At 44.7% G+C, this 25,041-nt stretch overlaps 1 protein-coding gene across 1 annotated transcript in view; it reads right to left on the bottom strand.

Annotated features, from left to right (window-relative positions):
• LOC126210327 (MD-2-related lipid-recognition protein-like) overlaps positions 1 to 17,361 on the bottom strand; it is a 55,215-nt gene extending 37,854 nt beyond the window's left edge. The window contains exon 1 of the mRNA XM_049939529.1: positions 17,197 to 17,361. Coding sequence (XP_049795486.1) covers positions 17,197 to 17,281 — 85 coding nt within the window. The 5' untranslated portion in view covers positions 17,282 to 17,361. The remainder of the gene's footprint in view (positions 1 to 17,196) is intronic.
• Positions 17,362 to 25,041: the final 7,680 nt, after the last annotated feature.

Raw genomic sequence — 25,041 nt, forward strand, 5'->3', positions numbered from 1 at the left:
TTACAATATCTTTGATTATATGAGACTTGTAATATGACAAAAAATTTTGATTTGAACTGGTTTATATTTGTCTCCACAAACACGCTACTTTCTCAAGACCTTTCACTTCTAGTTTTAGCTGTAAAGGTACCATCTACATCAACATCTACAACCACACCCTGCAAACCACTGTGGAAGTGCATGGCTGAGGTTATGTCCCATTGTTCCAGTTATTGGAGCTTCTTCCCGTTCTACTGACGTATGGAGCGCGGCAAGAATGACCGTTTTAAATGCCTCTGTGTGTGGTGTAAATAATCTAATCTTCTTAACGATCCATACGGGAGCGATATGTGGGGGCTGTAGTAGATTCATAGAGCCATGATATAAATAAAGCCGGTTCTTGAAACTGTAGTACCATCTACGAACGATGGCGTTTCGAGCATGTCGAGGCACGGACGGGGATTGCATTGTTGACGATTCTAGGCGACAGATGCGTTCGCGCATGCGCGTGCTTTTGGCTTGAAGAAAGCTTATATCTTGCAAATTATGTCTCCCGTTTACTTATGCAGAATTTATAATTACCACGACAATCAGCGATGACAGCTCGCAACAAATGGAATCGAAATTCACTAAACAACTCGGTACGATCACGTCTGATGCTTGCATTAGCTGCAGCATTCACAGTAGAGCGGTCAGAACATACTGAATTCTCATTGGCTGCCGGGGTATAGGTGACGTAGGTGCGCAGAACAAGCCCAAACTCGCCCGCCATCGTGATTCCAGCATTTCAGGATGATTCTCGTCTATATTCAAGGGCCTGCCACTTCAATTTGTGCAGTATCACTGTGACACTCTCCCACGGGTCGAATGAAGTTGTAACATTTCGTGGTGCCCTTCTCTGTATAAGTTCAATATCCCCTGTTAGTCCTATTTTGTACAGGTCTCACACACTTCAGCAGTATTCTAGGATGGGTCGCATGACTGATTTGTTAGCAATCTCCTTTGTAGATTGACTGTGTTTCGCTATTATCCCATCTATAAACCGAAGTCTGCCACATTTTTAATCCTCGACTGGGCGTAGGTGATGGTTCCATTTCATATCCCTAAAAAGTGTTACACCCAGGTATTTGTATGAGTTGACGGATTCCTACTGTGATTGGTAACATATTCATTGGGTACCACGCTTTTTTTTCATTTTGTGAAGTCAGCAATTTTACATTTCTAAACATTTAAAGCAAGTTGTCAGTCCTTGCTCCATTTTGAAATTCTATCAAGATCTGATTGAATATATGCGCACTTTCTTTCAGACATTACTTGGTACACATAACTGGATCAACTGCGAAAAGTGTGAGGTTACTATTAATATTGTCTGCAAGATAGTTAACCCTCGCAATACGCAAAGCGTTGGGGTGGTGGGTACACCATGCCAACCTTTCGCAAATATATTGTAATCTTGTCAGGTAGATTATATTTAAAAATTAAATCTTGTACCAGATTCCATAAATGTTTTAAATTTTTCACTAAATTTAACCAATGACTTTAAGTCTCAGCAGTAAACGCGACTTTGAATGTTCCGTTCGGTATTTTCAGGTCAATGACCCTTTTTACACATCATTATGTCTTTAAGAAGTGTGTTGTGAGTAAACAATAATTAACAAAATTTGAATTTAAAAAAATTCTTTTATGGTGCTCCCAAAGTACACCAGCCCCTTAGTAGTTAGTACACATTACTGAAAGTATGTTGATATTGCTAAGAGTGTTCTAAGAGATATTTTCAAGTTCTGGATCGTACCTACAACTCAGAACCTCTTTACAAAGTATTTTGTTAATACACTCCTGGAAATTGAAATAAGAACACCGTAAATTCATTGTCCCAGGAAGGGGAAACTTTATTGACACATTCCTGGGGTCAGATACATCACATGATCACACTGACAGAACCACAGGCACATAGACACAGGCAACAGAGCATGCACAATGTCGGCACTAGTACAGTGTATATCCACCTTTCGCAGCAATGCAGGCTGCTATTCTCCCATGGAGACGATCGTAGAGATGCTGGATGTAGTCCTGTGGAACGGCTTGCCATGCCATTTCCACCTGGCGCCTCAGTTGGACCAGCGTTCGTGCTGGACGTGCAGACCGCGTGAGACGACGCTTCATCCAGTCCCAAACATGCTCAATGGGGGACAGATCCGGAGATCTTGCTGGCCAGGGTAGTTGACTTACACGTTCTAGAGCACGTTGGGTGGCACGGGATACATGCGGACGTGCGTTGTCCTGTTGGAACAGCAAGTTCCCTTGCCGGTCTAGGAATGGTAGAACGATGGGTTCGATGACGGTTTGGATGTACCGTGCACTATTCAGTGTCCGCTCGACGATCACCAGTGGTGTACGGCCAGTGTAGGAGATGGCTCCCCACACCATGATGCCGGGTGTTGGCCCTGTGTGCCTCGGTCGTATGCAGTCCTGATTGTGGCGCTCACCTGCACCGCGCCAAACACGCATACGACCATCATTGGCACCAAGGCAGAAGCGACTCTCATCGCTGAAGACGACACGTCTCCATTCGTCCCTCCATTCACGCCTGTCGCGACACCACTGGAGGCGGGCTGCACGATGTTGGGGCGTGAGCGGAAGACGGCCTAACGGTGTGCGGGACCGTAGCCCAGCTTCATGGAGACGGTTGCGAATGGTCCTCGCCGATACCCCAGCAGCAACAGTGTCCCTAATTTGCTGGGAAGTGGCGGTGCGGTCCCCTACGGCACTGCGTAGGATCCTACGGCCTTGGCGTGCATCCGTGCGTCGCTGCGGTCCGGTCCCAGGTCGACGGGCACGTGCACCTTCCGCCGACCACTGGCGACAACATCGATGTACTGTGGAGACCTCACGCCCCACGTGTTGAGCAATTCGGCGGTACGTCCACCCGGCCTCCCGCATGCCCACTATACGCCCTCGCTCAAAGTCCGTCAACTGCACATACGGTTCACGTCCACGCTGTCGCGGCATGCTACCAGTGTTAAAGACTGCGATGGAGCTCCGTATGCCACGGCAAACTGGCTGACACTGACGGCGGCGGTGCACAAATGCTGCGCAGCTAGCGCCATTTGACGGCCAACACCGCGGTTCCTGGTGTGTCCGCTGTGCCATGCGTGTGATCATTGCTTGTACAGCCCTCTCGCAGTGTCCGGAGCAAGTATGGTGGGTCTGACACACCGGTGTCAATGTGTTCTTTTTTCCATTTCCAGGAGTGTATAAGTCAACCACAATTAACAATTTTTTTTAATTTCTGGGTTGGCATAAATTACCATCCCACCTGTTTGGTAATACTGTTTATTGAAAATATGTTGGTTTGGCGGGAGTTAATATACAACAGGAGCGGTAAGGGTCCCAAAACACTTCCCTGGGGCGCACCCAAAGTTACTTCCAGATCTGTTAATGACTTCCCATCCAAGATTACTTACTGCGTCCTCCCTACCAAAATTTCCTCGATCCAGTCACAAATTTCGCTTTCTGCTCCATACGATCGTACTTTTGATAATAAAAGTAAGTGAGGTACTGAGTCAAATACTTTCTAGAAACAGAGAAATACTGCATCCAAATGACTGCCTTGATCCATGGGTTTCAGTGTGTCATGTGAGAAAAGTTAGAGTTGGATTTGGCATGACCTGTGTTTCCGGAGTCCAAGGTGGTTGGCATGGAGGAGATCATTCCGTTCGAGATACTTCATACGTTTGAATTCAGAATATGTTCCAAGTTTCTACAAGAAATTAATGTCAAGGATATTGGAGAGTATCTTTGTGGATCACGTCTGCTACCTTCCTTATACAGTCTAGGGTTGCGATACCGTACATCGATATGTAGGAATGTAGAACAGTATAACGGAATCAATTACGCAACATATTTATCGTTATATTTCCAGCCGATATATCGATAACAGTGTGGTGATGTATCCGGATATTACTATTAATATCATCTAACTCGTAACCCAGAAAACTCAGCTCTACTTTCTTGTTAATATTGAAATATTTACAACATAAGAACGGTACCTTACTTAGAGTAATTTTGACTGTATCAGTCATGTATTTTCGTATCTTCCTCTCATTCGATAGTAATGTTGGCAGTAGTATTAGAAATTTGGAAGCTAAAAATAAGAATAGAATTACTCTAAACATTGAAGACAGTTCTGCAGAATTATGGGTACTTTTAGGAATACCACCCCCTGGACGGTTAGATGACAAGTCATTCACAGTCTGAAAGGAAGTATCTCAACCTAGTTCCCGTCTGTATCAGAAAGCTAGGGGTTATTCCTCTGTTATAGGAACTTCGGTTCCAGCAGAAATACTACACTCCTGGAAATTGAAATAAGAACACCGTGAATTCATTGTCCCAGGAAGGGGAAACTTTATTGACACATTCCTGGGGTCAGATACATCACATGATCACACTGACAGAACCACAGGCACATAGACACAGGCAACAGAGCATGCACAATGTCGGCACTAGTACAGTGTATATCCACATTTCGCAGCAATGCAGGCTGCTATTCTCCCATGGAGACGATCGTAGAGATGCTGGATGTAGTCCTGTGGAACGTCTTGCCATGCCATTTCCACCTGGCGCCTCAGTTGGACCAGCGTTCGTGCTGGACGTGCAGACCGCGTGAGACAACGCTTCATCCAGTCCCAAACATGCTCAATGGGGGACAGATCCGGAGATCTTGCTGGCCAGGGTAGTTGACTTACACCTTCTAGAGCACTTTGGGTGGCACGGGATACATGCGGACGTGCATTGTCCTGTTGGAACAGCAAGTTCCCTTGCCGGTCTAGGAATGGTAGAACGATGGGTTCGATGACGGTTTGGATGTACCATGCACTATTCAGTGTCCCCTCGACGATCACCAGTGGTGTACGGCCAGTGTAGGAGATCGCTCCCCACACCATGATGCCGGGTGTTGGCCCTGTGTGCCTCGGTCGTATGCAGTCCTGATTGTGGCGCTCACCTGCACGGCGCCAAACACGCATACCACCATCATTGGCGCCAAGGCAGAAGCGACTCTCATCGCTGAAGACGACACGTCTCCATTCGTCCCTCCATTCACGCCTGTCGCGACACCACTGGAGGCGGGCTGCACGATGTTGGGGCGTGAGCGGAAGACGGTCTAACGGTGTGCGGGACCGTAGCCCAGCTTCATGGAGACGGTTGCGAATGGTCGTCGCCGATACCCCAGGAGCAACAGTGTCCCTAATTTGCTGGAAGTGGCGGTGAGGTCCCCTACGGCACTGCGTAGGATCCTACGGTCTTGGCGTGCAATCGCTGCTGTCCGGTCCCAGGTCGACGGGCACGTGCACCTTCCGCCGACCACTGGCGACAACATCGATGTACTGTGGAGACCTCACGCCCCACGTGTTGAGCAATTCGGCGGTACGTCCACCCGGCCTCCCGCATGCCCACTATACGCCCTCGCTCAAAGTCCGTTAACTGCACATACGGTTCACGTCCACGCTGTCGCGGCATGCTACCAGTGTTAAAGACTGCGATGGAGCTCCGTATGCCACGACAAACTGGCTGACACTGACGGCGGCGGTGCACAAATGCTGCGCAGCTAGCGCCATTCGACGGCCAACACCGCGGTTCCTGGTGTGTCCACTGTGCCGTGCGTGTGATCATTGCTTGTACAGCCCTCTCGCAGTGTCCGGAGCAAGTATGGTGGGTCTGACACACCGGTGTCAATGTGTTCTTTTTTCCATTTCCAGGAGTGTATTTTCAAAAGATGGTGAAGGAATTTCTGCTCAAAGAAGTAGATAAGAGCGGAACATGACAACAAATTAAATTTCTTAGGTTATTTAGAAAATAAGTTTTGGGACTAATATTTTTTTCATTTACGTTATCTCTATTTCGATTGTTTTTCTGTCTGTTTCATATGCTGTAGTACGACGTCTTTATTTTTTTCTAAGATTTCTCTATTTATATGTAAAATACCGTACCTATGATTAAATTCAGTTTTCCTTAATCGTTTATTAATTCATAAAGCCCATTCCCCAAAGTTTAAAATAACTCGCACAAATTAACCTGAATTTTAAAACGAAATTTTTGGCTCTGTATATCGAGACATCGATATTTCTTAATTGATTAATAGACCGTATCGATAACTACAATACCGGTGTTAGATACTACTGGATATCGATATTGAGTTCTCGATGAGCCATCCCTGATAAATCAGATCAGAAGAAAAAGAATGAATCCTGAGGGGGCTACTGGGAAGGAAGGAAGCGAACAATCTCCTCCCATCGACTCCCAGCACATTGTGTGCCGAGGGAAAACGGACAATGAAAGGGGAAGGGGGGGGGGAGAGGGGAGAACCGCGCTTACATTGCGCTCCCATGTGAATTTGTGATCCAAGATACGTTGACAGAGCTATCAATTGGTCGCCACACCAGTTGTCAACTGCCAAGTATTGTGCGTCTACGAAAGTGAAAACTGAGACGCGGGCGTAATAAAAGCTTATAGGATTTGCGAAATAGAAATTGATAGTTTCATGTTGAACAATGGTGTTTGTTGCTATTAATTTCGTATCAGTTCCGTAGTCAACACGAAATTAAGAAGAGCCAGTAGTAAAACAAACATTATCGCTGTTGTTGACGAGTAATGATCAAGAATTTCCTATGATCCACAAAATCACTAAAGGAATCGTGTAGTGGATCACAGGACATTCTTTCTTCTTCATTACTAGTAAACGACTGCCCACCGAGATAAACTATTTCGGGGTATGATAATAGCTGGGACCATAACCTACACAATCGCATGTGTGGTTTCAAAAAGCGTTCTCGTAAGGGATACAGTGCCAGAAGTTTCTACACTCACGATCGGTGATTTTACACACACATACAAATTACCACTTCAAAGTAATTCAGACAACTGGAAAGGCAGTTTCAAAGCACTATCGAACTGAAACCGCCCAGTGCCCCCCCTCCCCCCTACGTAACCGCCACTAGAGCTGTCCATAAATCCGTAAGAGTACGAGGGCGTGGACAGCACGTTGCGAGGCATCCCAGATGTGCTCAATAATGTTGAAGTCCGGGGAATTCGGTGGCCAGCAGCGGAAGTGTTTAACCTCAGAATAGTGTTCCTGGAGCCACTCTGTAGCAATCCGGGACGTGTGGGGTGTCGCATTGTTCTGCTGGAATTGCCCAAGCACGTCGGAATGCACAATGGACATGAACGGATGCAGGTTCACGTAAGTGTCACCTGTCAGAGTCGTATCTAGACGCATCAAGCGTCCCATATCAGTCCAACTGCACACGCCCCACACCATTACAGAGCCTCCACCATCTAGAACAGTCCCCTGCTGACATGCAGGGTCCATGTATTGATAAGATTGTCTCCATACTGGTACACATCCATCCGTTCGATACAATTTGAAACGAGACTCATCCAACCAAGTAACATGTTTCCAGTCATCAACAGTCCAATCTCGATGTTGAAAGCTCATATCAATGATGTTTCGTTTAATGCTTTACACGCTGACACTTGTTGATGGCCCAGGATTGAAATCTGCAGCAATTTGCGGAAGGTCTGCACTTATGTCATGTTCAACGATTCTCTTCAGTCGTCGTTGGTCCCGTTCTTGCAGGATCTTTTTCCGGCCGCAGCGATGTCACAGATTTGATGTTATACCGGAGTCCGGATATTCACGCTATACCTGTGAAATGGTCGTACGAGAAGATCCCCCTTTCATCACTACCTCGGAGATGCTTTGTCCCATCGCTCGTGCGCTGACTATAACACCACGTTCAAACTCACTTAAATGTTAATAACCTGCCATTGTAGCAGCAGTAACCGATGTAACAATTGCGCCAGACACTTGTCTTTGCGTGCTTATACGAGGGCAGTTCAATAAGTAATGCAACACATTTTTTTTCTCGGCCAATTTTGGTTGAAAAAACCGGAAATTTCTTGTGGAATATTTTCAAACATTCCCGCTTCGTCTCGTATAGTTTCATTGACTTCCGACAGGTGGCAGCGCTGTACAGAGCTGTTAAAATGGCGTCTGTAACGGATGTGCGTTGCAAACAACGGGCAGTGATCGAGTTTTTTTTGGCGGAAAACCAGGGCATCTCAGATACTCATAGGCGCTTGCAGAATGTCTACGGTGATCTGGCAGTGGACAAAAGCACGGTGAGTTGTTGGGCAAAGCGTGTGTCATCATCGCAGCAAGGCCAAGCAAGACTGTCTGATCTCCCGCGTGCGGGCCGGCCGTGCACAGCTGTGACTCCTGCAATGGCGGAGCGTGCGAACACACTCGTTCGAGATGATCGACGGATCACCATCAAACAACTCAGTGCTCAACTTGACATCTCTGTTGGTAGTGCTGTCACAATTGTTCACCAGTTGGGATATTCAAAGGTTTGTTCCCGCTGGGTCCCTCGTTGTCTAACCGAACACCATAAAGAGCAAAGGAGAACCATCTGTGCGGAATTGCTTGCTCGTCATGTGGCTGAGGGTGACAATTTCTTGTCAAAGATTGTTACAGGCGATGAAACATGGGTTCATCACTTCGAACCTGAAACAAAACGGCAATCAATGGAGTGGCGCCACACCCACTCCCCTACCAAGAAAAAGTTTAAAGCCATACCCTCAGCCGGTAAAGTCATGGTTACAGTCTTCTGGGACGCTGAAGGGGTTATTCTGTTCGATGTCCTTCCCCATGGTCAAACGATCAACTCTGAAGTGTATTGTGCTACTCTTCAGAAATTGAAGAAACGACTTCAGCGTGTTCGTAGGCACAAAAATCAGAACGAACTTCTCCTTCTTCATGACAACGCAAGACCTCACACAAGTCTTCGCACCCGAGAGGAGTTCACAAAACTTCAGTGGACTGTTCTTCCTCATGCACCCTACAGCCCCGATCTCGCACCGTCGGATTTCCATATGTTTGGCCCAATGAAGGACGCAATCCGTGAGAGGCACTACGCGGATGATGAAGAAGTTATTGATGCAGTACGACGTTGGCTCCGACATCGACCAGTGAAATGGTACCGCGCAGGCATACAGGCCCTCATTTCAAGGTGGCGTAAGGCCGTAGCATTGAATGGAGATTACGTTGAAAAATAGTGTTGTGTAGCTAAAAGATTGGGGAATAACCTGGTGTATTTCAATGCTGAATAAAACAACCCCTGTTTCAGAAAAAAAATGTGTTGCATTACTTATTGAACTGCCCTCGTATATCTCTGTATTGGAATACGCTACGCGTGGCTATACCAATTTCTTTGGCGCTTCAGGGTATTTCCACTGTGTGTACAAAATGCGAACCACCCTTTTAATACATAAGGGCTCCTTAGGTCACTACCTGGCTATCTAGAGCACAAAGGGGCCTTTAATACAACGTGAGACGCCGGGCCACTCAGCCGAAACTTGAATTATATCCGCCCCATTAGGCGCAATTAAGGGCGTCCGACTGGCCCTTTGACCGGAGCTTCCGCCCACTGCTGTGGTCGTGGCGAGGACGGCCCCTCAAATTTCTTAACTAGTCCTTAAGGAAGGCCCATTATACGAGATCTGAGCGGCACCACAGACGGTACACAACGGGGAATACGCCCGGTTCCACAACACGCACGGGCTTCTACACTTTCATAAATATTTCAGAGTGAGTTGATTAGTGTGCCAAATTAGTATTGGCACTAAAATTCAACAAAGCTCCAAGGCCCGATGGAATCCCGATCAGATTCTACATAGAATTTGTGGCTGAGTTATCCTCTCTTTTACCATAATATACCGTAGATACCTCGGACAAAACGTTGTGCCTAGTGGGTGGAAGAAAACATTGGTTTCATTCGTTTACGGAAAGGATAGCACAAGTGATCCGCAAAACAACAGTCCAATATTTCAGAAATCCATTGGTTATAGAATCTTAGCCCTTGTTCTTAGGTCAAACGCAATGAGGTATCTCGAATAGAATGACGACCTCCATGCCAACCAACATGAGCTGCAAAAACATGGATCTTCAGAAACCCATCTCTCGCTTTTCTTACGTGACATCCTGAAAGCACTGGATCGAGGCAATTAGGCACGTGCAGAGTTTCTTGAATTCCTAAAAGCATCTGGAGAGTGGAAATGGAACACGTTCTAAGTACCAAACGTGCAATCTCTCACTGGAATAAAAGAAAAATGTATCTCTGTTTGTACAAAACTGATCTGTACATAAAAAATTGAGAAGGTAGCCAAGAATTGTATCTGTTCTTTCGGGAACAGATACTACCTTTATATATAAAATATGGCTACCCAGCCACTGACCTTCTTGTGCGAACGCACACGCTATGCTCCAACTTGTATGGGACTTGGTAGATTAATCCGCCACGAGTAATGAGTGTGATGGGCAAACATCTATTAGGCGCACTACGAATGTAGTGGTGTGGACATGTTGGGAATGTGGGTCTCACGGGGAGCGTGCAAGGGATAAGTCCCTGCAGGCGCACTACCTTCTGTGCCCTCGGTGGCTCAGATGGATAGAGCGTCTGCCATGTAAGCAGGAGATCCCGGATTCAAGTCCCGGTCGGTGCGCACATTTTCAACATGTCCCCAATGATGTGTATCAACGCCTGTTTGCAGCTAGGCTGTCGATTTAATTATCAATTCATGTCTTACAATAAAGAAGACGCTGAACCAAGAGGACGCAAAAATGAGACACACTCAAATTTGTAACAGCTTTGCTTAAATAAATGGCAAATTCCAAAACACTGTGTGATGGTTTACGATATTTAATAACTTGTTCAATGATTTTATCTTCAAGCGGCCTTAAGGACACAGAAAGAGAGTTATCCAAAAACAAACGAAAGGATTTCTTCCTCCAGTCGCTGCAGGTTATATGAAAATGAGGGGATCTCACCCATCCCTCCTTCTCCCCCCCCCCTTTCCCCCCGCCTAGAAACGTTCACTTTTTGACGTACAGGAATTTTAAAATTCCTCAACCAACTTTCGGAGAATTAAGTAGCTTGGACACCATGTGTTTTGAAGCTGAGAAAAATATGAGTTCTGTTTAACACAGGGTACTTACTAGTTGCATAGCTCAGAGATGTCGTACATTTATTGGTCTGCTGCCTAGGTGGCTGCGGGTAATGTATTTTACATCTACATCTGTACACTGCGGACCATTGTGAAGTGTGTGGCAGAGGACACGTCCCACTGTACCAGTTATTACGGTTTTTTTCCCGTTACATTCACGTACGAAGCGCGGGAAGATTGACTGACTAAATGCTGTAATTAATCTAATATTGTCCTCACAATCCCTATGGCAGCGATACATACAGTGTTGTAGTATATTCCTAGAGTTATTATTTAAAGCCCGTTATTGAAACTTTGTAAGTAGGCTTTCTTGGGACAGTTCACGTCTGTCTTCAAGGGTCTGCCAGTTCAGTTTCTTCAGCATGTCTGTGACACTCTTCCGTGGATCAAACAAAACTGTGACTATTCGTGCTGCCCTTCTCTACACACGTTCAATATCCCCTGTTAGTCCCACACGCTTGAGCAATATTGTAGAATGTGCCGCACGAGTTATCTGTATGCAGTCTCCTTTGTAGACTGACAGCACTTTCCTATTATTCTACCAATAAACCGAATCGGCTACCTGCTTCAGCGGGATGAAAATGTAATAGTCATGGGAGACTGGAATGCAGTTGTATAGGAAGGAGTAAAAGAAAAGGTTACAGGAGAATATGGGCTTAGGACAGGGAATGAGAGAGGAGAAAGACTAATAGAGTTCCGTAACAAGTTTCAGCTAATCATAGAGAAATCCCTGTTTAAGAATCACAAGAGGAGGAGGTATACTTGGAAAAGGTCGGACGATACGGTAAGATTTCAGTTAGATTAGATCATGGTCAGACAGAGATTCCGAAATCAGATACTGGATTGTAAGGCGTACCCAGGGGCAGATATAGACTGAGATCACAATATAGCAGTGATGAAGAGTAGGCTGAAGTATAAGACATTAGTCAGGTAGAATCAATACGCAAAGAAGTGGGATACGGAAATACTAAGGAATGACGAGATACGCTTGAAGTTCTCTAAGGCTATAGATACTACAATAAGGAATAGCTCAGTAGGCAATACAGTTGAAGAGGAATGGACATCTCTAAAAAAGTCCATCACAGATGTTGGGAAGGGAAACAGATACAAAGAAGGTAACTGTGAAGAAACCGTGGGGAACAGAAGAAATACTTCAGTTGATTGATGAAAGGAGGTAGTAAAAAAAATTTCCGGGAAACTCAGGAATACAGAAATACAAATCGCTGAGGAATGAAATAAATAGGAAGTGCTGGGAAGCTAAGACGAAATGGCTGTAGGAAAAATGTGAAGACATCTAAAAATGAAATGACTGACGGAAAGACAGACTCAGCATACAAGAAAGTCAAAACAACCTTCGGTGACATTAAGAGTGCAACGGGAATTCCACTGTTAAATGCAGAGGAGAGAGCGGATAGGTGGAAAGAATACATTGAAAGTCTCTATGTGGGGGAAGATTTGTCATATGTGATAGAAGAAGGAAAAGGAATCGATTCAGAAGAGATATGGGATCCAGTATTAGAATCAGAATTTAAAAGATCTTTGGAGGACTTAAGGTCAAATAAGGCAGAAGGGATAGAAAACGTTCCATTAGAATTTCTAAAATCATTGGGGGAAGTGGCAACAAAACGACTATTCACGTTGGTGTGTGGAATGTATGAGTCTGGCGACATACCATCAGACTTTCGGAAATGCATCATCCACACAATTCCGAAGATGCCAAGAGCTGAGAAGTGCGAGAATTATCGCACAATCAGCTTAACAGCTCGTATCCAAGCTGCTTACAAGAATAATATACAGAAGAATGGAAAAGAAAATTGAGGATGCACTAGATGACGATCAGTTTGGCTTTAGGAAAAGTAAAGGGACGAGAGAGGCAATTCTGACGTTAATAATGGAAGCAAGACTGAAGAAAAATCAAGACACGTTCATAGGATTTGTCGACCTGAAAAAAGCGTTCGACAATGTAAAATGGTGCAAGATGTTTGAAATTCTGAAAAAGTAGGGTTAAGCTATAGGGAGAGACGGGTCATACACAATATGTACAACAACCAAGAGGGAATAATAAGAGTGGACGATCAAGAACGAAGTGCTTGTATTAAGAAGGGTGTAAGACAAGGCTATAGCCTTTCGCCCCTACTCTTCAATCTGTACATCGAGGAAGCAATGATGGAAATAAAAGAAAGGTTCAGGAGTGGAATAAAAATACAAGGTGAAAGGATATCAATGATACGATTCGCTGATGACATTGCTATCCTGAGTGAAAGTGAAGAAGAATTAAATGATCTGCTGAACGGAATGAACAGTCTAATGAGTACACAGTATGGTTTGAGAGTAAATCGGAGAAAGACGAAGGTAATGAGAAGTAGTAGAAATGAGAACAGCGAGAAACTTAACATCAGGATTGATGGTCACGAAGTAGATGAAGTTAAGGAATTCTGCTACCTAGGCAGTAAAATAACCAACGACGGACGGAGCAAGGAGGACATCAAAAGCAGACTAGCACTGGCAAAAAGGGCATTCCTGGCCAAGAGAAGTCTACTAATATCAAACATCGGCCTTAATTTGAGGAAGAAATTTCTGACAACGTACGTCTGGAGTACAGCATTGTATGGTAGTGAAACATGGACTGTTGGAAAACCGGAACAGAAGAGAATCGAAGTAATTGAGATGTGGTGCTACAGGCGAATGTTGAAAGTTAGGTGGACTGATAAGGTAATGAATTAGGAAGTTCTACACAGAATTGGAGAGGAGAGGAATATGTGGAAAACACTGATAAGGAGAAGGGTCAGGAAGATAGGACATCTGTTAAGACATGAGGGAATGACTTCCATCGTACTAGAGGGAGCTGTAGAGGACAAAAACTGTAGAGGTTAGCACAGGAGAGGAATTCGTGGCGGGCCGCATCAAACCAGCTAGAAGACTGATGTCAAAAACGCGTCCAGTGGTGCCCCTCGCCTGAGGATAACACGGCGGTCGGTCGGTACCGTTGGGCGTTCCGAGCCCTGTTCAGACGGAGAGAGTGTTTTAATTGAGTTTCTTTTTCTAGTGCATTTATTTAGATGCAACATTAAGACAGATACATTAGAAATGCACATCACGAATCACAAAAAATATTAATTGCAGTTATTCGGAGTTAATAATTCAAATTTATCATAACTGAAAGAAGTCATCCGTGTATTACGGTAATTACGCAAGCCACATTACCTAGGTATGGTTTCCGAGGTAGCTGTGAGACAGTTTTGCCCTGACCAGCAGTTCCATGTTTCCTTAAGCCATCCACATTCGGTACAATGACCAGGAGCTTTACGAGTTGTGTGTTGTCATTTCCTGGTATTTCACGTTGGAGGGCCATTGCCTCGCGTGAAGCACAACATTAAGTTCTGCGACATTTTGGTGACGTGCTACGAAAGGTTGAACCTAGGACGCAAGTACGATATCTGCATCACAAGTAAAATTGGCTCGACGCCATATTGTATTTCTCGTTTTCAGTTGAAGCCCGTGTTTGGTGGGTTTTTCTGTTATAACTTACATCCCATGACTACTTGCGTACCAGCGAATTGTGGATCTCTCTAAAACGCGTCGTCTTTGGTGCGATTTGTTGTAACGAAGTGACGAGAACCACCTTATTGGTGGCTAAAGTATTGGGGTGTTTAGTTATTTTTCTGGTATAATTCGCATATTATGGAAGTGCGCAGCTCTAAGGCAACAAAACACTGTGATTCATGAAAAACACGTCGTTCTTGGTACGATTTGTTATAATTAAACGCCAGTTAATAACGTATCAGCGATTAAACCCTTCAGAAGATCGCAAAGTAAAATATGTCATCTCTTGCAGAAGTACAGTGTAGCACAGTTAGTACAGGTGCCGAGATTGCTGCTGTATCTGTTGAAGATAAACGCTGTTTAAGAGCCTAGAACGCCAGGAATCCATTGAAAGATTAGAGCCATCATCCAGGACACATTATCGAGAACCGTCTCGAAACTGAAATTCACTGGAGAAGTTACAAACTCATTCGGAATTCACTCGGGAACCTGACAAGGAGATGGCTTATCGTCTCTCTTGTTCAACATTGTATAGGAAAAAAAGTAATCACGGAATGGGGAAAGCACGTCAACAGATCCAAAGTGTAAAGAAGAAAAGAAAGAAAATGTGAAATGCTTGGTGTTTTGGACGATGTGGCTATATTAACGAACAGCAAAGATGAAGCCAAACAAGTTGTATGTAGACTGCATGAAATCTCCTGTAAAACCGGATTCCAAATTAGCTATGAAGAAGAAAACAGTACATGGACTCCAAACAAACAGAGAAACTCACACCGAAAGCACAGTATGGAAAATCTCAGAAGAAGAAAGTAAGGGCTGCAAACAAATCATAAATAAAATTAAAAATAGGAAATTGAACAAGTCTCAAAAAAAGTAACAGCAAGGAATAAATGGACAGAGCAAAAGAAGAAAAATGCAGTGAATTAATCAAGAAGTTTTGAAAAGAAAAAGAGGAGGATAAGAAAGTGAAACTGTAATTGGCTCAAGTACACACACTCTCCTAAATGGAAAAATTCGAAAATTATATAGATTATATAATTATATAGATTATACCAATTCAAAATCTGAATCGGATTCCATTTTCAGCAGATTTTATACACTAGAAAGCTGTGAAGCACTGTTTTCGGGTGAATGGATTGTGACAAGTGGCTTGTTAAGAAAAGCATTGGACGAAAAGTAGATCCCTACGAAACACTGACGTTTACAGCAGACCAGTCAGATTCAATTTAAGGCCCTGCTGAAAACTAAATAACAACACTTTGCGGCCCATTGATGAGACAACGTCCCAGAGTAACATAGTACGTGTACAATGTTCTCAGAAAGTCTCTATGTACTGGACTATGGGCTACAGATATGGATTACGTTGAAAGTTCGAAATAAAGTACGGTAGAACACAAGTTAGCAGAACTGTTTCTTGATAGAAAAACGATTGCTTTTTAATTTGTTCAGCTGTCGCCTGGTATTTGACTGTATGGTTCAACTAGTGAAAGCTATTGAATGCAATGTGTGATGTTTAGAAGTTCAGTTTATTTTAAAATTGTAATGCTTTCATTTCAGAAATGTATTTTTCTTGTCGAACATAGGTTTCGTTCGATAGGGTAATAAGTACACAGATTTAGTGCAGAAGATATTTCCTGAAAAATTTTGGGAAACAGCTGTACTTCATTGTAATGCAGATAGTCGAATAAAGAAATTTGCAGAGACAGGCTCAGTGTTAGATAGAACTCTAAGACCACCTAAACTAACAGAGCAGTTGCTGTTGGATATTTCTATGTGCAGCAGGGACCAGCAAAATCGTTGTACAAGTTAGCAAAATAAAAAAAATGAAATAAAAACAAACGGGCCTGCAACCTCGCATCAAACTGTTAGGTAAACATTGATAATGTTGTATAAACTGATAGCAGTGTATGAATTGAAAGACGCAGATCATGAAAAGCGAATCCCTTACTGTAAATGGTTTTAGTCTTTGATTGAGAGGAATACCACTGATATTCTGGACTTCACCTTCTATACACGAGATCTTGTTCAACCTCTGTGGTGACGCTATCAAAACACGCGAATATGATGAACAGAGAATCCTCGTGCTGTGCTTGAGACGCCATTGTACGATCAGAAAATAGGAGTGTGGGCATGAATATCCAGACGGCCCTTTATTGGACCTTTATTTCTCGAAGAAACCGCGAACGGTGAACGATATTGTTTAATGATCCGTGCTTTGACCGGCCGGCTAAAGGGAGAGGAAATCAACCACTCAGTTACAACAAGATGGCACTATTGGATGGACAGCTAACTCTATGAGTTTTTTGGGGGAATGTTTCAGCTCAAAAACCTGTGGTCCCCTCGATCCACCAGACTTATTTCTTTGGGGTGCAGCAAAATCTGAAGGATATAGCAAACGCCCACACACGCCTTGTGACTTAAAAACTGAAATAGCTGCATGCATGAGAATCACACAATCAGATCTCCAGAAAGTGTTTACCAGTAAAATTAAATGGCTTCGGACTTGTATAGCTCCACACGGACGTCTTTTAACTTTCTGCATGACCTGTATAACTCTCTTCTGGGAGAATATGAAGGCAGAAGGCGGGCAGTAAATAATGCGTGGACACTCACTGTGATCGGGGCACTGGAGGAACTCGACGATTTCGCCAGCGACGGAGGCTGCGGTCATCATTAGCAGGAGAGCTGGCACCCACATGTTGACTACTGGGCAGCTGCTGTGGTTCTGGCAGGACGCTGCGGCGCCGCCATTACAAACGTGACGTCACGCCACGCGATCTTCCGCTGTCTGTGACAGACGACAGTCGGCGCCGTCGGCACAAGAAAGGTGAGTGGGCGCCATTGTTAGACAGGCACTGACTCACATGGCGTGATCGCCCGCCAACATCCAGCCAGGAAGCCAACCGAAGGTGCATCTCCCCTTACAAACACCGGCTCGTTATAAACTAATGAACGACTTGGTTACTGCTTTTATTATTTCATTGGGAAGCGAGTGGGGCAGGACAGCCTCTCCGCCATGTTATTTAGTCTGTACACAGAACAAGCAGTAGTTAAGCGTATCAAAATCAATAATTAAATCGCTGAAGACTAAGGATTTTCGTGTGTATGATGGAGTATCTGGCACGATACTGAAACACTGAGCTCCGTATCTTAGCGCCATACTTAGTGCCACATTTGTAACTTTTCATTAATGGATGTTCAATTTCCCAAATGATTAAAGTACTAAGTGGTGAAACCGCTTGTAATCAGTAGTTCTCCGTTCAGGCTGGCTAGGTCCCAACGATAAAAGTCAAAAATTAGGCAAGGGACTACTTTATTGTTTATCTATCTACATCATACTCTGCAAACCACCTAATGGTATGTGGTGGAGGGTACTTTCGGTACTACTATCTGATCCCTCCAACCCTGTTCCACTCGTGAATAGTGCTTGGGACGAATGATGGTCGGTAAGCCTCTGTATTGGCTCTAATTTCTCGAATTTTCTCCTCGTGGTCAATACGCAAGATGTATGTGGGGGGGGGGGGGGGGAAGTAATATCTTGTCCGACTCCTCCTGAAAAGTGCTGTCCCGAAATTTCAATAGTAAATCTCTCCGTGATGCACAACGCCCCTCTGGTAATGTCTGCCAGTGGAGTTTGTTTAATATCTCCGTAACGCTGTCTCTCCCAGCGAAACGATCCCGTGACGAAACGCGTCGCTCTTCGTTGGATCTTCTCTATCTCCTCTATCAGTCCTACCTGATAGGGGTCCCAGATGATGAACAATACTCAAGAATCGGGCGAACAAGCGCCTTTCGTGGATGAGTTACATTTCCTTAAGATTCTTCCAATGAATCTGAGTCTGGTGTCTGCTTTTCCCACTATCTGTTTTACATGGTCATTCCACTTAACGTCGCTCTGGATAGTTACGCCTAGATATTTTATGGCAGACGCTGTCTCCAGCTGTTCGTCATCAGTAGTGCTGCTGTACAGTAGTGGATTTCTTTTATGCACAATATCTTACCTTTTTTTTACATTCTGGGTCAACTGCAAGAGTGTGCGCCATTCATCAATTCTCTGCAGGTCTTTGTGCAACATGGACAGCTGCATCATCTGCGAATAGCCTAAAGAGCATCCGACGCTTTCTACACTCCTGGAAATGGAAAAAAGAACACATTGACACCGGTGTGTCAGACCCACCATACTTGCTCCGGACACTGCGAGAGGGCTGTACAAGCAATGATCACACGCACGGCACAGCGTACACACCAGGTTCAAATGGTTCAAATGGCTCTGAGCACTATGGGACTCAACTGCTGAGGTCATAAGTCCCCTAGAACTTAGAACTATTTAAACCTAACTAACCTAAGGACAACACACACATCCATGCCCGAGGCAGGATTCGAACCTGCGACCGTAGCGGTCGCGCGGTTCCAGACTGAAGCGCCAGAACCGCTCGGCCACCAGCGGCCGGCCGGACACACCAGGAACCGCGGTGTTGGCCGTCGAATGGCGCTAGCTGCGCAGCATTTGTGCACCGCCGCCGTCAGTGTCAGCCAGTTTGCCGTGGCATACGGAGCTCCATCGCAGTCTTTAACACTGGTAGCATGCCGCGACAGCGTGGACGTGAACCGTATGTGCAGTTGACGGACTTTGAGCGAGGGCGTATAGTGGGCATGCGGGAGGCCGGGTGGACGTACCGCCGAATTGCTCAACACGTGGGGCGTGAGGTCTCCACAGTACATCGATGTTGTCGCCAGTGGTCGGCGGAAGGTGCACGTGCCCGTCGACCTGGGACCGGACCGCAGCGACGCACGGATGCACGCCAAGACCGTAGGATCCTACGCAGTGCCGTAGGGGACCGCACCGCCACTTCCCAGCAAATTAGGGACACTGTTGCTCCTGGGGTATCGGCGAGGACCATTCGCAACCGTCTCCATGAAGCTGGGCTACGGTCCCGCACACCGTTAGGCCGTCTTCCGCTCACGCCCCAACATCGTGCAGCCCGCCTCCAGTGGTGTCGCGACAGGCGTGAATGGAGGGACGAATGGAGACGTGTCGTCTTCAGCGATGAGAGTCGCTTCTGCCTTGGTGCCAATGATGGTCGTATGCGTGTTTGGCGCCGTGCAGGTGAGCGCCACAATCAGGACTGCATACGACCGAGGCACACAGGGCCAACACCCGGCATCATGGTGTGGGGAGCGATCTCCTACACTGGCCGTACACCACTGGTGATCGTCGAGGGGACACTGAATAGTGCACGGTACATCCAAACCGTCATCGAACCCATCGTTCTACCATTCCTAGACCGGCAAGGGAACTTGCTGTTCCAACAGGACAATGCACGTCCGCATGTATCCCGTGCCACCCAACGTGCTCTAGAAGGTGTAAGTCAACTACCCTGGCCAGCAAGATCTCCGGATCTGTCCCCCATTGAGCATGTTTGGGACTGGATGAAGCGTCGTCTCACGCGGTCTACACGTCCAGCACGAACGCTGGTCCAACTGAGGCGCCAGGTGGAAATGGCATGGCAAGCCGTTCCACAGGACTACATCCAGCATCTCTACGATCGTCTCCATGGGAGAATAGCAGCCTGCATTGCTGCGAAAGGTGGATATACACCGTACTAGTGCCGACATTGTGCATGCTCTGTTGCCTGTGTCTATGTGCCTGTGGTTCTGTCAGTGTGATCATGTGATGTATCTGACCCCAGGAATGTGTCAATAAAGTTTCCCCTTCCTGGGACAATGAATTCACGGTGTTCTTATTTCAATTTCCAGGAGTGTATTAGATCATTTACGTATACTGTAAACTGCAACGGCCCTATCACACTTCCCTGTGGTACTCTGGATATTACCTTACATCTGTCGATTTAGTTCCGTTAAAAGTGACGTGTTCCTGCAAGAAAGTCTTGAATCCAATCGCAGGTCTGCTCCGATACTCCGTAAGCTCGTATTTTTTCGTCAAACGGCAATGCGAGACGGTGTCAAATGCCTCACTGAAATCAAGGAACACGGCATCAAACTGAGAGCCGTTGTCCACGGCGCTGTGGATCTCATGGAGGAACAGAGCGAGCTGAGTTTCGCAGGATCTCCGGTTGCGAAATCCATGTTGATTTTTATAGAGGAGATGTTCATTTCCAGGAACGTCACAGTTCTTGAGCATAAAACGTGTTCCATAATTCTACATCAGACTGACGTCAACGATATAGGTTTATAATTGTGTGGATCTGTCTTACGGCCTTTCTTAAAAGCGGGAATGACCTGCACTTTTTTCCAGTCGTTTGGTACACTTCGTTGCTCAAGCGATCTACGATTATGTGACGCGTTTCGGTATTTACCCATCATCAGATGTCCAGGAGCGATAACTGCACGTAGATAATAAAGTTTCACGTACTTTCCTGACGTCTGTCTACGGTTACCACTCAGTCAGCCTGAATATAGAACTGCGGTACTCATTGTTTTAATTTCAAGTCTGATGTCGGATGACAAATAACAAAAGAAATATTTTTCGTGGAATATAATAAAAAATTAAGAGTTTTGGATTTTTTACTTTGGTTGTACAGTGAAACGTTGCTCTAGTGATGAGTGAGTTTGTATCAAAATATTTGATCTAAATGGTCGTACATTTTGGTTGCATTGACTTACAAGCTTACATTTATTATACACCCCAAGACCTTTATACCATAGATCTTAGTATGTGACGTACATTTCAGCGTAATACGTCTAGCCGATTTCTCGTGTGGCATAGCTACAAAATTACCAATTTCTGTTTTTTTTTTCTTTGGTTGGACTGCTAAACCTTAATTTTTTTCAACTTTCATGATTCTAGGCCAACGGATGGTACCCTATAGGTTTAGATGAGAGAGTTTGTATCAAAATATGCGATACAAGTGGTCGTATCTTTTGACTGCATTGACTTAGAAACTTCAATTTTTTATACCGCCAAGGGATCATAGATAAGATATTAAATTTCAACTGTTACTGAGGAAAAGGGGTCTGAACAGTCGGATAACAAATGATAAAACTTTTTTCCGTTTGATATAATTACAGAATTACAATTTTCGTATATTTGCTTTGGTTATACTGTGAAACCTTGTTTCTTGCTCAATTTCATGATCCTAGGCGAAAGGGTAGTACCCTATAATTTGCGAGTATTAAAATATGTGACGTAAATGGCCATATCTTTTCACTGCCTTGACTTCGAAGCTTTAACATTTTACACCGCCAAGGGACCATAGGCCTTAGTATGTGACATTAATTTCAACCTCATACATCGATCCGTTCCTAAGAAAAAGGGCATTTAACAGATAGAGGGAAAGACAAAAAAACGAAACAAAGCGATACTGTAAGGGTTCTGTTTTTACCGATTGAGGTACAGAACTCTAAAAAGAAGAAAGGGATAGTGTACACAATTTTAGACCTATTTCTATGCCATCGGTGTTTGCAAAATTTTTGAAACGATATGTATGTAATGGTAACTGATCTTTTAAGTTCACATAATTTACCATCAAAACGCACAGTTTGGTTTAGAAGTGGTTTAACGTCTGAGAACGCTGTATTCCCTTCTCTCTGCGATGCAGTGGACGACTAAGCCTGTCGAAGGCCCGGGGCGGCAAAACAAAGTGTGGGCTCCGGTCTACTTACAAATACTTTATAGTGTATATTTTGTAAAAAATGAATTATGTAGAGGTAATGGCTGACCAAAAAGTCCAGTATTTGTAAAGTGTATGTTCTACTCTCTAGTAAATGCTATACATTAGTGGAAATAAGTATAAATGGACGCATGTTTGTAGAAAAATTATCATCATCGGCTGGAATAGTTGAGCACAGTATGTATGCAGTAGAACACTGAAGCGCCAAAGAAACAGGTACACCTGCTTAATTGGCCACGCGAGCACGCAGAAGTAACGCAACACCACGTGGCGTAGACTCGACTAGTGTCTGAAGTAGTGCTGGGGGGAATTCATACCATGAATCCTGCAGGGCTGTCCATAAATCCGTAAGAGTACGAGGGGCTGAAGATCTCTTCTGAACAGCATGTTACAAGGCATCCCAGATATGCTCAATAATGTTCATATCTGGGGAGTTTGGAGGCCAGCGGGAGTCTTTAAACTCAGAAGAGTGTTCCTGGAGCCACTCTGTAGCAATTCTGGAATTGTGGCGGTATCGCATTGTCCTGCTGGAATTTCCCAAGTCCGACGGAATACACAATGGACATGAATGGCTGCAGGTGTCAGACAGAATGCTTATGTGCGTGTCACCTGTCAGAGTCGTATCTAGACGTATAATGGGTCCCATTACCACTCCAACTCCACACGCCCCACACCATTACAGAGCCTCCACCAGCTTCAACAGTCTCCTGCTAACATGCAGGGTCCATGGAATCATGAGGCTGTCTCCATACCCGTACACATCCATCCGCTAGATACAATTTGAAACGAGACTCGTCCAAACAGACAACATATTTCCAATCATCTACAGCCCAATGTTGGTGTTGACGGGCCCAGACGAGGCGTAAAGCTTTGTGTCTTGGAGTCATCAAGGGTACACGAGTGGGCTTCGGCTCCGGAAATCCATATAAATGATATTTCGTAGAATGGTTCGCACTCTGACACTTGTTGATGGCCCACCATTGAAATCTGTGATGGTCGTACGGGAAAATGCCCACCTCATCGCTACCACGGAGATGCTGTGCCCCATCGGTCGTGCACTGCCTATAACACCACGTTCAAACTCACTTAAATCTTGATAACCTGCCATTGTTGCAACAGTAAACGATCTAATAACTTCACCAGACACTTGCTTTCTTATATAGGCGTTACCGACCGCAGCGCCGAGCTCTGCCAGTTTACTCATCTCTGTATTTGAATATGCATGCATATACCAGTTTATTTGGGGCTTCCGTGTGTAATATCCAGTATACAGGCAATCAAATGGTATCTCACTTGATGTCAATAGTACGGTATATAACAAATTATTATCGATTTAGGTGATAGAGATTCGATCTCAGAATAAAAGTAGTCGTCTCTGTGCGGAGTTAATGTGTGCGTACATCCCTTTCCTGCACCATTAGTGATAATAAGTGTTGTGTACGTACACAACGATTGCGACATAGCCACGTGGAAAACAGTTATCGTCAAATCGCCAATAGGTTGAATCGTTCAAGTACAATGTTTGATAATTTGGTTAGATTGGGCGCACAATATGGACAGAACGGAAAATATGGGCTAAGCACAAAATTATCTGATGCGTCGAAACCCCAATTGTTTTCACCTTGTTGCGAATTTACACTTGTTAGTAACTACCAGACGTCTAGGACAAATTTTCTCGCATGACAAACATCCTGCTTCAAGAAACGACTGCGGAAACCTGCTCTAACATCAAACATAAATAGGCTAGATTGTAGCTTGCTGAAAACTATATCTCATGGCCTTGAGAATGCGATAAAGTGATCGTCTCCGATGATAAGAAGTTTAATTTAGACGGTCTAGATATATACATGATTGACATGATCTACAAACAGTGCAGCTGGTAAGAATATGCAGACACAACTGTATCATTGTGACAATTCTTTTAATAAACCGGTCTATGCATTGAAACAATGATTGAAGAACTTCTTCTTGAATCGATAATCCAGCAGCATGAGATAGGTCACTAGCGTTGCTTTATTTACCCTTCTTCTTCGTCGTCGGTCAATATAATTGTCAATATCATTGGACTGGTTAGTACCAAAAGTGACAACTATGTCTGTAAATGTTGTACGCTCCATCACGAGAAACTCATTCAGGGTTTCTGATTTGACAAGTACGTTACATTTTTGGAGCCTGTAGATATTGTTGGACCAAGTTTATATCCTCCAGTTCAAATGGTTCAAATGGCTCTGAGCACTATGGGACTTAACTTCTGATGTCATCAGTCCCCTAGAACTTAGAACTACTTAAACTTAAGCACATCACTTAAACTTAAGGACATCACACACAGCCATGCCCGAGGCAGGATTCGAACCTGCGACCGTAGCGGCCGCGCGGTGCCAGCTGTAGTGCCTAGAACCGCTCGGCCACTCCGGCCGGCTTTCCTCCAGTATCGTGTGTCAAAAGTTGATGTAGGTCATAAGGTAAAGTCACATATGGCTGGAAGGAGCAAGCTTGCTGAAGATCTATTATCAAGGTTTGCTTTTGATGGATCGTGCAAATCTTCCAAAGTGCTCACAATTGTTTCCGCGTTTTCGTTTATGACTTTAACTGAATTGTTACAATTTAGCGAGTAGTGGACAATCGTTTCAAACTTTTTCTGTTTTTCCTTAAAATAATTCCCATCTGTATGTAGAAGACGAGAAGAATTATTATAGCCTCTCTATAGTTCGCAAACACGTGACGCTAGAGGGAACACATGATAATGCATGAATTCCACAAAGATTTAAGGACAGATCAGTCCAGGGACTGAAGAGAGTTGTTGGACTGACATCTCGAATTTTCCGTT

This window comes from Schistocerca nitens, chromosome 10 (assembly GCF_023898315.1).
Source record: "Schistocerca nitens isolate TAMUIC-IGC-003100 chromosome 10, iqSchNite1.1, whole genome shotgun sequence".
Taxonomy (NCBI): domain Eukaryota; kingdom Metazoa; phylum Arthropoda; class Insecta; order Orthoptera; family Acrididae; genus Schistocerca; species Schistocerca nitens.